A 14,748-nucleotide genomic window follows, 5' to 3' on the forward strand; every position below is an offset into this window, starting at 1 on the left:
TTTTCGTTTGTTACTTGTTTGTTCACAAGCATATAATTCTACCTGTGAAAATTGTGTTTTGGTGTTACAGAAAATCTTTTGAAGTCCACTATATTTTACAATATAAATTCATTTTACTTTCCCAATCAGGAACACATATCTCACTAGCATCCTTTTTGCGGTTTATAGCTGTATTCTGATGTCTTTATGTCTTGTTTTTCATTCGCCTTACATGAATGATGCCGTTTGCCTAAATGGGCAGTTTACTTATTTACTACGCAATAAACTATTACAACTTTCAGCTTGTATATTTTCAGTATGAATGTTTGCTAGCTGTGTATATGAGCAGTAGGCTAATAAATTCGATGACATTTAGACATATTTTTTTTTTTTTTTAAATTTCTGTTTTTGTTTTAAATAACTTTATTTCCCGTATTTATTAGTTTTAAATAACTTTATTTCCCGTATTTATTAGTTTTAAATAACTTTGTTTTCCAAATTCTGCTCGACACTTTTAGAAAGAATTCCAAGAATTTTCGAATTAACATTTTTCATCAATTTTACAGGCTGAAAATGTGAATACATATAGTTTAGAAATGAAATGAAAACATTAAAATTCATTAAGAGCGTACCATTTTCTGCTGTTTATAAAGTAAATAAACACAATTCTTGATATGAAATGTGAAATGCGATAAAATTATGTACGTGGAGAACAAGTAAAAGGAAACTTATTCATAGTAACAAAATAAAAACAAAATGTCTTATTCGAAAAAGAGCGAAGAAAGGCAACTGAAAAAGAAATTTTCGTACGCGTTTTGCAATTACAAGGGGCAGCCAAAAACATTCTAAATCAAAGGCATTTATTTTTTTTTTTTTAATATCATGTGTACTTTTATATGTATACAAGGTGTTTTTCAGTGGTACAGTTACAAACATGTAGGATGGGTAAGATTCACCCCGATGACTCGGATAATACTGCAGAGTCGGAAATGCTTTCCTGACGCGGTAAATGGCATTGATCCGAATTTTATTGACGGAAGTTTCATTTCATACAAGAATACAGAGATAATAGGATGAGCGATTACATGAACGCGGAAATAGCCGATAGGCATTTGGTTAAGGGATCGCTCAGACATTGAATTGCTCAACAGCAGATTGGGCGTGGTGGTACAATGCAATGGCTAGCTTGATCCCCGAGCTGGCCTTAATTATTTCTTCTGGAACATAGGAAAACACTGGTACGTGATATCCGTATTGAGAGCTTGAAGGAACTTGTTGACTTCTTCCTAGTAACATCTGTGGACTGCTAGGTAATCCAAGATTTTCCTTGAAAGCTTCTAGCACATTAGGAATTCCGTATGTTGCAGATGTGAGGCCTGTATTATACCACGAAGAAGATACTTCGGCCACTTTCTTTGATCTCTGTTACATTAGAGAATGTTTGCTTATTATAAAAATGCGTGGTTAGGTACGCGGTGTCCTTTCATTTTTGGTTTTTCCGACCTATTACTATGTGATTTCGAATTGTCCAGGTGCGTTTTATCCCTCCCACAAGTTTGCAACCCTGATGCTGAGACACCTATATTTCACATGAAAGTATTGAAATAATAATTTTTACTGTTGCTCTTTTTTGCAAAGAAAAATATATTACTTTATATGTCTATTATTATTTTGAATTGATTATTGTCAAAATATTATTTTTCCATATCTTTCAGACAAAAGTAAAGAATACGTCTCTGTGACTATGGCATCTATACTTTTTATATCCAGCTTCGTGATCTATATGGTATATAGGTACGACTGAATTTGTTGTTTTTAACTTACTCGTAACTAGAAGTGGTCTAAAATACCTAGGTTTAGTTAGAATGCGTATATAAAATAAGAAACAGTTATCAGCTCATCATTTATTAATTGAGCGAACATGCTCAGTATTATATCAATAGCTTTTTTTAAGTAATGCTGTATTTTTTTAATTATTAAAAGAGTTTGATAGTTTTTTTATTATATTCAATGCGTGGAATTTTATGATTTTAAAGTCATAAAATATTTTTATTCACTTGTAGCTGATAGAGTGGAGAATTTTTAAATAGGTATATGCTTCATTTTAGTTCATTTGTAAAAGTTTGCCTTTTTACTGTATAATAAAAACGGAATCTCAGTAAATGCAATTACGTACGTTATTATTTTTTCAATAGTAGATTCAACTGTTATGTAGGAAGCATACTTATTAGAATTCACTTCCGATCTCACAAAAAACTGTTTCATGATCATATAAATATGAACTAAAACAATGCATGTTAAATATGGCATGTACACCAATTGCGCGAATGAAAATCCCCCCCTCGTCCTGGTATAGTCCAACTGCGCGAATCAAATTTTCTTCCCCACCCGTTGCCTACAGGATTACAATTTTACTTTTCGAAGCCAATTGTAGACAATAGGAAAATAAAAATAAAGATATTGAATTACATATCACAATCACAAGAACAAGTAATAATATCTAACAAGCAGTCTAATTCCCTGAATAACATTAATAAATGCGAGATCTAGCAAAGAAAATAAAAGGTATTGCTAAACAGAACATATTAGCATTACACACATCTTTCATTAATTACAATATTAAATGAAAGAGTATTACAGTAATATCATGAATCAAATAATTGTAAAGCATATAAATTATATTTTTTATAAATTGCATCAATAATAGTTAAGATGTCTGAACTAGACTGGAAAATTTAATATAGTTCACTGGCGTGCAAAATATTATTTCGTATCAAAGTGTGCTAGAATTTCTTTTGGTTAGTTAAAGTAATCATGTAAGTATTTGCAGAAATTAATAGTTAAATTAAAAAAAAAAAGCTTAGCATGAAATCTATTATAACAACATTACTATGCGTGTGGAACTTTGATGTATAAATTGTAAATAAATTTAAATTATTATGCTAAGAAGTTTTTTCTAAAATTTATTTAGAAGAAAAGAATTAGATACACAGTACTGCAAATTAATATAATCAATCAGGCTTCTCAATAAATAAAAACTTATTTTTTTAAACCAAAAAGAAAAAAATGGGATGCAAAAGTTTGTGTAATATACTTGGAAATATCTACACATATAATTAATCAAAAAGTGTAATTAAATTAATAACAAGCTAATTAACAGCATTAAGCTTAATTTCATTCAATCTAAAACAAGCAATCGATCAGGAGCTCCACATAATGAAGTTTAATTGCTATTTTACGTAGATTTCCGTATAAAATAAATATCTGCACTTGTGAAACAAGTGAATAATGTACTAATAGTCAACAGGAATTAAAATACAGTGGTTAAAAATATAACTACATGTAAAAAAGTATGCAAAGTTGCCATAGCTAGAGAAATTGAATGATTACAGAAAGCTCATAAAGATAAGCACTACAGTGTGGAAAGGTAGTTCTGGAATAAACATGAAAAGAAAATTAGACGGAGAAATAATCCTTAATTTATTGATATAAAATATAAACTTTATGCTTTTGGAAAAGGTTACATATAATTCGCACCGAGGTATCAATCACTGAAACCGAGTTAACTTCCTTCCTTATTCTTATTAGAGGGATTTGTAAAACTATATGCGAAGGTAAAGTGAAAATTTTTGAAATACTTTTAAAGAATAAATTAAAAAAGTATTTTTACTTAACTGAAATTTTTACGATACATTTTTACACAGTAAATAAGTTCCCAAAAAAAGAAAGATCTGGGGGATCTCTGGGATTAGAAACTCGAGTCGAACTACCAATGTTTAGTGACTTTTACGCTTGATCATAATACCTTTCGAAATTAGCCTGAACAATATATTAAGGAAAATAGAAAATACAGCACACATCAGAACAAAAGTGGGCTGAATTAGAGATTTCATGTGTGGTGAATGAGTTAAACTTATCTGTTTGCCATTATGAAATATTAGGAACGTAGCATAAAAGCATCAGTGCAGAAGGCAATGGCAATCTAAATCATTGTAATCTAAATGTATAAAATTATCAATATTTGCTATTAATTTCAATACTGCTGAAAAAATTAGAAATGAATTCTATTATAAATCACATGAACGTGTCGCATTATAAATTAGAACAGTTAGAAATATTATTAGCGTGATTTAGAGACAATCTTTGTTAACAAATAATTTCAAATAATTAATTTTACAAATAATTCAGCCTGAAACTAGGTTAGCAAATAAACTGCATGCTGAAGATTAAGCCTGACCAAAGTGTTAGAAATATCTTCTCTTAACTAGAGTTATAATGCAAGAATTTGTAAAAATTATCATTTAAATATAAACTGGCATAATACAATACAAATTATATACATTCTACATACATGAAAACTTGAATACAGTGCAACAATATGGGAAAAGGAAAAAAGGAATGGATAAAAAGGGAACTGAAAAACCCAAGACATGAATATAAGGGAGTTCGGATTTTTTTTTAATTATGAAAATTCTGAAAATGCTCATAATTATCAATTTATTAATTAAATGTATATTAGAAATTAAATATATGTGGGAAATCATACCGTCCAATGCTGAATGAGAATTGCCCGTTATGACGTCATCAGTACAGCATCACCCAGCGCAGTAAGAATCATCCCGGACAACGCTGAGACCTGGTCGAGAGTGGAAGGCAGACGTGAGCAGACGGCTCACACGTCTTCAAGAGTTTATGAACTTTAATTGTGCTTTCGATGTTATGCCTTTACATCATTATGTTAATCCTGCATACCGTTAACTTCATCTTTATTTACTTTTATTTCTTTCTATTAAATAAACCATTTAACTATTACTTCGTGCTCTCATGCTGTGAATTAAGTCAAATTCTACAAAAAAATATGGCGCCCATCGTGGGGCCTCGAATTCCAAAATGTGCGAGTAGTAGAACTGTGCTTTGAACTGTGAACTGAGTGAACTGTTGTCACAAGTTATTCGATTTATTGGATTACTCGTATAAAGTGTGGATTACCCAATTGACGACGATCATCTGTCGGGTGAGTACAAAACTTTCTTTCCAATATGAAGTTAGTAGAAATTCCAGAATTGGAAGCAGCTTTAAAGAACAGTAAAAGTTCTGAAATCAAAAGTTTGCATAAGCTTATTTTTAATACTGATGGAGATCGAAATAACCGGAAAAGATTACGTGAATTTTCTGGCTTTATATTTAAACCAGATTCTGAAGAATTTAATAAGAAAATAGATGCAGTGCAGAATAGTTTTACTTTGAATGAGTTAATTAAAATTTGCAATGTACTGTGCATAAATTCAGAAGGTTCAAAAACGGAAGTCGTAACCCGAATTGTCTCTTACCTATGTGATTTATCTGTATTATTTGAAAATATTTTGCATGAAGAAAATAGTGATATTGAAGATGAAACTATTAATAAAATTTCTGAAGTAATGCTTGATGATAATCAAAGAGACAATCCTGGTTTTAACGAGTCTCAAGTAAATAACAGTATGCAGCTTCCAATTCAAGATCATTTTAAACCTCATCTTAGTTTTTCTGATATTGAAAGTATTGTTAATCCTTTTTCTGGTAATGCATATGAAAATGTTGATAAATGGATTGATGAATTTGAAGATGTTATAAACTCTTTGAAATTAAGTGATTTGCATAAATTAGTTTTTGCTAAAAGATCATTAAAAGGTAAAGCGAAACTATTTATTCAGAGTGAACCTAAAGTTAATGACTGGTGTAAGTTAAAAACGCTTTTGAAATCTGAATATGGTAAAGCTTTTAATTCTGCTGAGTTGCATGAAATGTTATGTAAACGTAAATTAATGCCTAATGAATCTTTAGACGAGTATTTTTTGAAAATGAAAGAAATGTGTTCGCGAGGTAACATTGAAGATGCTTCATTAATTAAATATGTTATTGATGGTATTCCCGATTCTGTGGTTAGGAAAACGATATTATATGGTTGCGAAACAATATCTGAATTTAAACAAAGGCTTAAAATTTATGATAAAATGAGATCGGACAATGATAAGTTTAAAAATCCGAAACCGAAAGTAGACACTCAAGTTAAAGATAGAAGTAAGCTTTCGTCATCAAACCGAAATCAATCTAACGTTAATAAGGTCAAATGTTTTAATTGCCAGGAATTTGGGCATTATTCTAAGCATTGTGTAAACAAATCAAAGGGTGTAAAATGTAAGAAGTTCGGGCATTATTCAACGAACTGTCCAGAGCAGACCCCCGAGACACATCAAGCAGCTTTATTACAACGAATTTGTGACAAGGATAGAATTATGAAGACTGTAGAAATAAATAATCATTTAGTTAATAGTTTAGTTGACACTGGTTCAGATGTAACGATATGCAGCGTAGAGTTACACAAGCAGATTGGTTCTCCTAATTTAAATTGTAGCGATATCACATTAAACGGAATTGAATCAAAGCAAACGTACCCCATCGGCTTTTTCATTTCTGATATTTCAATTGATGGGTTTTCACTTCGTACGAAAATTTATGTTGTTAAGTCATTATGTAATCAAATTGTATTAGGTTTGGATGTATTGAGTCAGTTTAACTTCTCTTTTACCGAGAATGGCCTTCAAATAATTTCTCATCGGAATAAAAGTAATGTAAACTTGATAACTGCTGAGTCATCTCGAAATTCTAACGTGCGTTGCGTTATGGGAAATTTGAATATTGCTATCTCATTGAAGAATGCTTATGATCCTTCGCGATCGTCTGGCGTCTCTGTTAATGTAAACAAAAGTCCCGAAAGCGGAAGTAGCGCGACGTTTAATTACCTTTCACATCTGGTGGATGCTATTTCTGTCAACGAGATTGATTTATCGCATATTTCAAATGCAGAACATAAAGAAAGACTGTGTAATTTAATTAATTCGTACCAACCACGTAAAAATAGACAATCTGACTTCAAGATGCAAATAAATTTATGCGATGATATTCCTGTCTGTCAAAATAGAAGATACATGTCTTTCGCGGAACAAAAAATTGTTGACGATCAAATTAAGGAATGGTTGAAAGAGGGCATAATAAAGCCTAGCAATTCTACTTATTCGGCGCCTATTGTTTTGTGTAACAAGCGTAATAATTCGAAACGTTTATGCGTGGACTATCGGAAATTAAATAAGAAGATTATTAAAGACAAATTTCCACTACCTTTAATTCCGGAAGTACTTGATCGCTTAGAACAGTCCAAAGTCTTCACGACACTAGATTTGAAAAATGGCTTTTTCCATGTAGACATAGACGAAAATTGCACCAAATATACCGCTTTTGTAACACATAATGGTATCTACGAATTTCTTAAAGCTCCTTTTGGTTTATGTATTAGTCCAAATGTTTTTCAAAGGTATATTTATTCAGTATTTCGTGACTTGCTAAATGAAGGTGTACTAAATTATTTATATGGATGATATAGTCATACCGGCTAATGATGAAGTTGAATGTTTAGACAAATTAGAAAGAGTACTCAAAACTGCTTCGGAGTATGGATTACAAATAAATTTCAAAAAGTGCCAATTCTTAAAACGTAAAATTGAATTTTTGGGACATGTAATTGAAAACGGAACTATTCGACCATCACCTTCCAAAACTGTTGCTGTTCGAAACTTTCCACAACCGCGTAACTGTAAACAACTACAAAGCTTTTTAGGACTAACGGGATATTTTCGTAAATTCATTCCTCAGTATGCTAAAATAGCTAAACCTCTTAGTGACTTACTTAGAAAAGGTATTGGTTTTAAGTTCGATTCCGAACAACAGGAAGCTTTTTGCAGATTAAAAGAAATTCTCTCTCAGGCACCTGTTCTACACATATTTAGGCAAGGATATCCATTAGAACTTCATACTGATGCTAGTAGTCAAGGCTTTGGTGCGGTATTACTCCAATTGTCTGATGATGGTAATTATCACCCAATCCAGTATATGAGTAAGAAGACTTCACCGCAGCAAGAGAAACTCTGTAGTTACGAATTAGAAGCCCTTGCAGTAATAGAAGCTCTGAAGAAATTTCGAAACTATTTGTTAGGGACTAAACTCAAAATTGTAACTGATTGTAGTGCTTTTCAGAAAACTTTAGATAAGAAAGATTTAACTCCTAAAATTGCAAGATGGGCAATGTTTATTGAAGAATTCGATTATGAAATTGTACATCGTTCAGGAAGCCAAATGAAACATGCTGATGCTCTAAGTAGAAATGCTCTAATTTTAACATCATACACATCCGATGTAACTGAGAAGATTCGGTTAGTACAACAACAGAATGAAGATGAACATGTGAAATTAATCAAGAATTTAGTTGAGAAGGGAGAAAAAAATGGATTCTTCGTGAGAAATGATATTTTGTACAAATTTGAAAATGGTAAAGATCTTCTACTAGTGCCAGAATCCTTACAGAATGAAATCATACAGAAGGTACATAAAAAAGGTCACTTTGCTGTAGATAAAACTGTGAATGCTGTAGAGCAAGAATTCTATATTCCCAGACTGAAATGCAAAGTTGAAAAAGTAATTGCTAACTGTATAGAATGTATACTGTACAACAAGAAGCAAGGAAAAGCAGAAGGATTTCTTCATCCTGTACCGAAAGAAAACGTTCCTTTGAGTACGTATCATATCGACTTTATTGGACCTCTTCCATCGACGAACAAGAGATACCAACACATTCTAACTGTTGTCGACGCTTTTACGAAATTTACTTGGTTCTATCCAGTGAAATCACCAACTACACAAGAAGTTATTTCAAAATTGAAGCAACAACAGACTGTATTTGGAAATCCAGCCAGAATCATTTCAGATCGAGGTAGTGCCTTTGCATCGAAAGAATTTTTAGCTTATTGTACTGAAGAAGGAATAGAACATGTCAAAATTACTACCGGTATTCCAAGAGGTAACGGACAAATTGAGCGAATTCATAGAATTTTGATTCCTGTTTTGTCAAAATTATCACATGAAGATTCAACGAAATGGTTTAAATATGTTTCAGATGTTCAGAGAATAATCAACAGTACAACTACGAGAAGTACAAAATATTCACCGTTTGAGCTTCTCATAGGCACGAAAATGAAGAATAAAGAAGATTTGAGAATTAGTGAGATATTGAATGAAGAATATCTAAAACAATTGATGCAAGAACGTGATGAAATGAGAGAAGATGCGAAAAACAACATTTTGAAGATACAAGAAGAGAATCGTAAACAATTCAACAAGAAACGTAAGAAACCGAAACTATACAAGATTGGCGACTTGGTAGCCATTCAGAGAACTCAATATGGGACTGGTTTGAAACTACGACCTAAGTTTCATGGACCGTATAAAATCATAGCTGTTCGATCAAATGACAGATATGAAGTCGAGAAAGTAGGATGCCATGAAGGACCAAATTTAACATCTACTGCGGCTGACCATATGAAGCCATGGTCAAATTGATTTAATGCTTGTATCAGCTCAAAGCCTAAGGACCTGATACTCTCTTTTTTCTTTTCTTTTTTTTTTATTATCTTTGCAGGTACATGATGGTGATGTCTATTCAACAGACATCGAGGACGATGCCTCTTCAGGCTGGCCGAAGCTGTGGGAAATCATACCGTCCAATGCTGAATGAGAATTGCCCGTTATGACGTCATCAGTACAGCATCACCCAGCGCAGTAAGAATCATCCCAGACAGCGCTGAGACCTGGTCGAGAGTGGAAGGCAGACGTGAGCAGACGGCTCACACGTCTTCAAGAGTTTATGAACTTTAATTGTGCTTTCGATGTTATGCCTTTACATCATTATGTTAATCCTGCATACCGTTAACTTCATCTTTATTTACTTTCATTTCTTTCTATTAAATAAACCATTTAACTATTACTTCGTGCTCTCATGCTGTGAATTAAGTCAAATTCTACATATATGCCAAAGTACAACAGGTAGAATAAATGGAAAACAGAATAAATATTTAAACGTTCCTAGTATTAAAACATGTACTTTAAATTTTAAGTTCAATAACTTTAAAATAACTTCAACGATTAAAAATGGAAAGCTTAATAAGGCATATATTGCAATAATATTAGTGTGAATTTAGAACCACTTAAGAAATCCAATTTTTAGATTTAATAAAGAGAATTTTTTAAATTAAATTAGAACGGTTTACCTAAAATGGTGAATTTGAAAGTTAAAACCATTCTGCTATCTAAGAAGATTTGTTAATATTTATCTAGACAAGAAACTTGTTTAAGGTGCGCTACAAATCCGATATTTGATAGCTTGATTATGTATCAGTTTTGCGTGTGTCATTAATCTATCAATTTAAATATTTAAAACTGATGTAGTATATATCAGTGACTAAAATCTACAACTTGGAAAGTTTTTAATTCTTACAGAGAATAAAAATGACATGGCTCGTCATTCTTTTAAGCATCATACAACTATAAAACGAGTGTAAAAGAAACTCATTTTTACTTTAGCACACGCCAGACTTTAAATTAATATTTGTTTTGTATGTACAATATTGATAAAAGAAATTAGAGGCTTGCAGTATCAATAAAATGAACCATTAATGGCGATAAATGACTTTTTGTAGCACCCAATCTTCTTGGGAATTCAAGTTCTTAGAACGAGGGAACAGAAAAAAGTCGCGCATTTCGTCTATTAGATAAGAGAGATAAGAGGGGGAGGAGAACTTCGATGAAATTTCGCGCAGTTGGTACGCTACCTAAATATGTATACAATATCCGAGAATATTTACAGAATGTGGGATATTTTCTGGGATAAATTTTGAAGCGAGGCACTGCAATGAAATTTGAAATTTGATGTTTTCGTACAAAATTCAAGAAGTCGTGCCATTTTGTATTAGAATAACATGAATGAATTAATTGACACGGAACTTTATTAAAATTTGATGATTTAGACATAAAATAATAGTTTATGATGTAAAATAAATAGATAATTTTTGTACCCCCTCCATCCTCGAAAACCATGTTGTGTATTAGTTCTTGATAAAAGAAATCAGTTCTGTAATGCAATTATATATATTTAAATTTTCAGAAATATGAGAAACTTGCAAAGCTCTTATCGGTATTTTAAAAATGATTGGATGATTCTTTAGTATCTGGCTCAAACCTGACAAGTTTCTGCCAGAGTGGTTGGTTAACACCGTAATGACAGAAATTAGTTTCTGTTATAAAAGTAATAGCTGGAAGAAATTTATAGTAATTAAAAATTGATTGCAAAGCACAAGTAATAGAAGGAATGTATTTTATAGTTTCAGCCATTGCGTCTATAATATTTTTACAAATGTAGCTTTTTCATAGATTTTTTTCATAGATTGAGAATTGTTGTTTTATATGACTATATAAATACACAATCCACAAATTTTAATTGAACATTAAATATAATATATAAATATTCTTAAATCGTGTGTTAAAAGTAAATTGCACAATAGGAGAAATAAATTGTTCTACTTTACGCTGAGTTGTAGTCTACGCTGAGTACTAATGTCAACAAAAATAACAGAAGGTGCAGCAGAAAACGAAATATCCTCAGAGATTGGAAGAAAATGGATTGGATTATTCGATTGTGGCAAAGCACACGAGGGCTATCTGCCTAAAGGGAGGGATGCCTTCGTGGAGGACTTTCTAAGGGAAACTGACTCGTATACACGTTACACATGGGGAAAACCACGAAAACGCCCATGCAGCCAGCCCGTTCGCGGGATTCGAACCTCGGACCGAACTACCAGTGTTCAGCGCCTTTACCGCTCGGCTGGAAGAAAATGATTTTGAATTTTTGTTTAATTTGCATAACTACATGAACTCATTAGATTAAACTGCTTGAAATGCGGTTTGTTAATTGTAACATAAATGTTTCTGTTTTGCTTCTTTTGCCTTTTATTGATCGTTATTTTGAGTTAACCATGGATACCAACCATGGGTACTCTAGGTACTTCACATATATAGAGTTGACTGTGGTTTCTTCTATAAACCGTTTCTTTAATGCATTGACCGTTATTCAATCAATGCATTCCGCTAAGAAATGTCTTCCATTCTTTCGAGTTCAGTTTGCCTCATTTATTCTTTTCGAGTCATGAAGCTACAATTAAAAGCTTTGCGCATTTATTGGATTCTATTCTGTTTCATTTCCTGCACGATCATAATTACCTGACAAAGGAAGAAATGAATCCAATTTTCCGTGTCCATGAAAACATTCCCGGCATCTACCGTGTGACGATTAATGCTTTTAATGAATTTTGAGTTAAGTACCTAGTACTCAAGTTCCCTTCGTGTCGTTATTTAAAGTAACAAAGTAAAAGAAAACTTCTTTGTTGAAATATCTGGTTCACCTCCCCGTAAAAGAGTGTTATTCATTTTCTATTGTCCGAGAGTCTTTTTAATTGAAGTAATTTAAGTTCCTATGAACATGGGAATAATGAGCGGATACATGTGTAGCGCAGAAGTAAAACTATAATTAAAGGTTAACTTAAGTAATATATTTATGCATAGAACGTTAAGCGATGCATAAGTGCTTTGTTTCTAGAAATCGATGTTGCTAACTTATAAATATTGACTACTAAAATATATCTTTCATTTTCCCCACAAAATAAAAGCAGCCTGCTTGCTGCCTTGCGAGTTCCTAGGTTACTGAAATCATGATTTTGTGCATCTAATGGTATAATTCTGTAACAGTAACTGTATTTTTCAAAAGCAAATAAGAAATTATTGTAAAGCTTTTTCTCTTTTAAAGAGAAATATAAGTTTCCACAGTATATTTCTAAAGCATGGTTAGTTGTTTCCAAAACTTATCAGAACTTCTTTATTGTATCAGATTTGTGTTTCATTATATTTTCTCTCAACACTGCATCTAAGATGTTTGTTTGAGTAGATTTTTAATTAGCTGGACGTTCGTGTTAATTATAAAATTTAAAGGAACCTTTTGGAAAACGTATTGAATCAATATTTCTGGGCATACATTTGTATTATATTTGGAAAATACTTTAAAGATGCGGTAGTATGACATTTTTTTGCGAGTTTTCATTGTACTTGTTATCTCCTTTCACTTTTTAAAATATTACTGTCATATATCAATGCTTGAAGATCAACTAACCTGCCGAAAACTTTTGTTGTAACTATCTCACTTTTTACGCAACACTGCAATACAAAATGCAGAAGCGTTTGGAAATTACTTCCTTGGCGAGGGAAAGTAACGTGTATTTTATTCCTTTCTTCTGCTTGTCTCATGATTTTTTCAAGAAAGGTTTGTTAATTTTTTAGTGTTTTTTTTGGTTTATATTGAAAAATGAATGAAATCACATAGAAGAGTTTTCTGCAACTCATGTATTTTTATCTCTGGTTGAATAAGCTGTTGATTTTTAGTTTTGATAATTTTTCAGCAGCTTAATGCGCGAAAATACTTGGCATGATTATATTATTTTATTTAAAAAAAAAGGTTTTGCAATTATATATATTTATATATGGAATGAGTATATACTTTCTTTACAAAAAATGTTTGTTTTTCTGTAATATAAGTAAGCAGTTATTAGAGCTTCTACTACTATAATAGTTTTACAAAAAATTGAATTTGGAACTAAACACGAACGGAATGGGTTAATGTTTTCCTTTATAACCTTTAATTTAATTCTACATATATAGCATATTTTGAAATTTATTTATTTATTTATAGTTCAATTTTTGGTCTTCGTGAAAACTTGGTTCTGAATTTCTGTCTTTATGTATTTACTGATCAATTTTCAGAAGCATACTGCTCGAAAATTTTTGGAATGATCATATATTCTGTATAAAAATTTGTGTGTTTTTGTAATATATATACTATATACACCTTGTAACTTAATTATATATATGGTAACATATTTTTATATAGAATATATATATAAAGAAAAATGTCTGTTTGTGTGTTTGTTCGCGATTAACTCTGTCACTACTACAGCTATCGTCACCAAACTTTACTCAAAATATCTATATTAAAAATTGACATATTTGAAAAACATAAAACACCAAATACAGTTAAAACAATTTAAAGAAAATTTTTACAATTAAAATTACAGTTTCTACGAAAAAAAACAAAAATTTGGACAGCGGACAAGAAAGCGGATTTTTTCGGTCGACAAAACTCAAAGTTCACATTTGATATCACTCCGCAAAAAGACACTGAAGGCGTAGAAACTAACTTAATTTATTGTGGACGCAATCCGGAGACAATATATAGGATAATTTATTAATTTAAATGATAATCTAATCTCTAATCATTTAATTCTCCATAATAAAAGAAGGCGTTACTTTGTTGTTAAGAAGCTTAGTTTCTGTAGATTGGCAACAAATCCACTATTCTGATAAGTTCCAAATGTAAACAAATATGGCTGCTATTGTAAAAATAATAGGCTTAGCCGCACTGAAAGAACTATTAAATAGTTGATAATTCTACAACTATAACACGCAGGTTACCTAAAGGCATAAAAACCTCAACTGGAAGATAAGAACAACATAATTTAATAATTTTTAAAGCAAAAAATGCACAATTTACCAACATATAAGAATAAAGAAACTGAGCTTACGCAGCCGAGTAACAGAAGGGGTATATATGTATATATATTTATATATTTTTTGGTGTGGCCGATTGCCACTAAAAAGGGAAGTGTGCAATTACATGCTACAGCAGTCCTATATACAAAATTTCAACGTTCTGAGGCTACTCGTTTTTGAGTAGCCTCAGATCAGTTTTGTCATTCGTTTTGGAAAAAACAATCCTTTATCCTATCCTAGATGTCAAGCAAT

The 14,748-nt window shown here is 31.6% G+C and overlaps 1 protein-coding gene across 3 annotated transcripts in view; it reads left to right on the top strand.

Annotated features, from left to right (window-relative positions):
• LOC118201099 (receptor-type guanylate cyclase Gyc76C-like) overlaps window positions 1–14,748 on the top strand; it is a 1,003,202-nt gene that overhangs the window by 595,136 nt on the left and 393,318 nt on the right. For all 3 annotated transcript variants that reach the window (XM_085815395.1, XM_085815398.1, XM_085815396.1), the window contains one exon: window positions 1,695–1,773. In XM_085815395.1, the coding sequence (XP_085671521.1) occupies window positions 1,695–1,773 (79 nt within the window). The remainder of the gene's footprint in view (window positions 1–1,694; window positions 1,774–14,748) is intronic.

This window comes from Stegodyphus dumicola, chromosome 4, assembly GCF_044657685.1.
Source record: "Stegodyphus dumicola isolate Sdum_Otavi_A_Nest chromosome 4, ASM4465768v1".
NCBI classification, from domain to species: domain Eukaryota; kingdom Metazoa; phylum Arthropoda; class Arachnida; order Araneae; family Eresidae; genus Stegodyphus; species Stegodyphus dumicola.